Source organism: Notothenia coriiceps, unplaced genomic scaffold (genome assembly GCF_000735185.1).
Source record: "Notothenia coriiceps isolate Sejong01 unplaced genomic scaffold, NC01 NC01_scaffold00001292, whole genome shotgun sequence".
NCBI classification, from domain to species: Eukaryota; Metazoa; Chordata; class Actinopteri; order Perciformes; family Nototheniidae; genus Notothenia; species Notothenia coriiceps.
In genome coordinates, this window is record NW_011333993.1 from 1 (window position 1) to 3,342 (window position 3,342).

The 3,342-nt window shown below is 38.9% G+C and overlaps 1 protein-coding gene across 1 annotated transcript in view; it reads right to left on the reverse strand.

Annotated features, from left to right (window-relative positions):
• Positions 1-1,291: 1,291 nt before the first annotated feature.
• The window catches only part of LOC104959998 (2-oxoglutarate dehydrogenase, mitochondrial-like), a 27,116-nt gene continuing 25,065 nt past the window's right edge, over positions 1,292-3,342 (reverse strand). Inside the window, 1 exon segment of the mRNA XM_010787927.1 lies at positions 1,292-3,311. Within this exon segment, the coding sequence (XP_010786229.1) occupies positions 3,191-3,311 (121 nt within the window). The 3' untranslated portion in view covers positions 1,292-3,190.

Below are 3,342 nucleotides of genomic sequence, written 5' to 3' on the forward strand. Positions count from 1 at the left end.
CCCACATTTGAGCTGGAGGAAATGATCCTGGAGTCCAAACCGCTTCACAAGAAGAAGAAAAGGCTTGCTAGAAAAACCAAGGACCAGGGATCAGATGGCTCCCCACAGGTAAGGTGCTGGGAAAATACTGAATGTGTTCTTCCAATATCAGAGTAGCACATGATAACAAAGGCCCTACGTAGCTGTGTACGTAACAGGATGTATGATTACCTAGAAGAGCATCAGGACACACTGTTTTAGGCATGATAGCTATGCGACAACCATTAACATGATGATTCCGCCTCTATGGAGTCAGACATATGACTGTCATGTTTATTGGTTACGCAGGCCTTAGCTAATCTGAACAAAAAATTGAATACTGCTTTGAACCGGTATTCTCCATCTTGTGACTGTGTAACACCCTCTCTTGTATACAGTATAAGCATGTCAAGGACACTATTCAGGGAACTATTTGTCCCATGCAGCACTGTGTGTGATGATAGTTCCATTCTTGCAAGGATAATAAATACATGTATCCTGATATTGAAGACCAAGCCGGTGACGAGTGATATTTTTCCTAACAACTCCACAACATTTACTTTGTACCTTTGGTTACTTCACAGATGTGGATGAATGATGTGAAATATAATCAAGTGTTAAATCAGACTTTAGTTCCACCTGGAGTAAATTCACAAGCTACCCTGCAGTATACAAAGTCATTCAAACTAGCTGCACCTTTACCAGCTTTAATGATCAATCATTATAAAACACATCATATATATTATTCTGAAATAGACCAATCGGCACAATGACTACTTTTAGTACTTTAAGTTTATTTAGATGCTAATACTTTTGTACTTTTACTTGAGTAACATTTTGCATGCAGGACTTTTACTGTAACAGAGTATTCCTACACTCTGGTACTTCTAATTAAGTACAAGATCTGAGTACTTCCCCATCTGCATAATGTAGAGTAGCAGTCATAGCTACACCCGCTTGCAGTACAAATACTTCCTCCCTCAGTTTGAAGGCCAGTTTAAGCTGTGTGGAAGCAGATGGGACAACATGTTGATCAATATCCTTAGACCAGTTTTGTCTTCTCATATCTCTCGATGACAGAGAAAGAAAACTGCGTTGGTCTTGATGTGTTTTGTAGCAATCACCATTTACAATTTTTTTTTTGTTGATATATTTAAAAATATGGTCTGAGCATAATTTTACAGATTGACAATTATATTTAATTTCATATTAAAACAAAGGCTGCTGCTGTTACAAAAGAAACATAATGTAAATAAATGAAAACAAACAGTTCTTCAGTACATACTGTATTCTTTATTGAATGAAGCAAAAAAGAATAAAGAGAATTTCAATCCCCTATTATGAAAATAAATAAATCATTTTCTTTGTCTCACAGAAGCCCAGAACACATTTGCAGCAGCTGATTTCCTCTTGTCATTTTATTTTTAAAAAACCAGGCGATTTTATTTCCCGCTGACAAGAGTTCATTCAGCTGAAACACGAAGTAGTAAATAATAAAAACATGAGACGCTCGGTTTTGGCACGAGATAAACGCTCGCGAGAGATAAGAGAGAGAGCTAAAGAAAAGAAGCAGAGGGATTAAATCATATTCAGCAGTGCATTTGGTTGAGCTCATGTAGGGACACCTGATGGCACAGACCTCCGCCATTTTATTCCCCAAAAATCCTTTGTCAAAGTAAAACATTAAAATCTCAATGTGCAAGTTAAGCGCTGCCATGGTGACTAGTTACAGACTTGTTCTTCAACATACCTGCTGAAAGGCAAGAAAACCCTCTACCTGCTGTAGAGATTCCACTTTCACTGTACCAGCTAGCCGCATTCCCATTGGCTTTCAACAGGGAGCGCTACATATGCTAATGAGCATTTATGTTAAACTAAAAGTAAAATGTTTCCTGCAACGCTTCAGGGGAAGTAGAGATGATGGTGATGATGACGTAATGACTGCTGACCTGCTGTTACACAATACAGCTGGAGTGTGTGTGGACGGAGGAAGGTGTGTGTGTGTGTGTGTGTGTGTGTGTGTGTGTGTGTGTTTGACCTTTAAACTCAGGTTCAGGCTTCACTCCACCACAGTCAACTTTTTATTTTCAGTTTGTTTCATGTTGGCTAAAATGTCTTCATGTCTTGACTGCAGAACAGAGAGAAAAAGACCCAAACTTCTGTTGTTACACAGCACCAGACCTTGTTCAATATGTCGCTGATTTAAGAGCACTATCTTGTAGTTCTTGCATTGCTAGATCAGCGTTTCTAATATATTGAATTGACAGTGAATTGAAAGCAACAGGAGCTTTATCATCTGTTGCATTTTCTCTCAATGACATCTCTGTCCATCTTTAGACTCGGTATATCATGTATTACTCAAGTTTAGATGCTTGAGTATCAAATACTTTGTATCAGTAGTAGTCTGTGTTAAAGCAACATGTTGTGTTGCTGTAGTGGAGCTGAGTGCTGCTGTAGTACTGAACAGTGCACAGTACTTACTGCACTGACAGTTCATGTCTTTACTGCAGTAGTACATTGTGTACTTCAGTAGTACACTTATATACTACGAATAGAATAATAACACAATGCGTCTGCTACAATAATACCAAATACAGATACCATAATGTACACATTGCAGGTCGGTCTCAGGTTACTGGAATAAGATGTCGGAGTAACAATGAATTTCTTCAGAGAAAACGTGGAGATTCTCTGATATCAAAGTGGTACATTTACAAAGAAAAATGTTATATTCCCCGAAGATATAAAGTTAAGGAGAAAAACTTGAATATACTCTGAGATAATAAATGTATATATTCGCAAGAAAATCTGGAATATTCCGGAATATTAAGGAATATATATATATTTTTCCCATACAAAGTCCCCAATAAGTTGTATCAATTTCTGCAGTTTTTAAACTGTAAAATTAGTGATGATCTTTATGAAGTACACTGTGTACTTTGTAATATGCAGTACATGTGTACTAAGTATTTCTCCATGTTTGGAGAATCTGCAGTGTGCTGTAATTGTAGAAGTACGCAAATGTATTATTAGCATATGCAGTATTACAATGTGTGTGTGAGTGTGTGTGTTGATGCAGCGAAAGTGTCAACACTGAATCCAGGAGGGTTGGGGGTCAAAGGTCAGACAGGTGAAGGTTTATTCCAGGTGTTGCAGGTCACAGGTCACAGGTCTACTGCTGGTCTTTGAACGCGTCCAGGCCGAAGGCGTTGTCCAGTAAGCGCTTCAGCTCCATCAGGTGAGCCTTCTTGTTTCCTGTCGCTGGGGCGGCAGCGGGGCCTCTGCCAGCATACCTGAAGAGAGAGAGAGAGAGAGAGGGGGGGG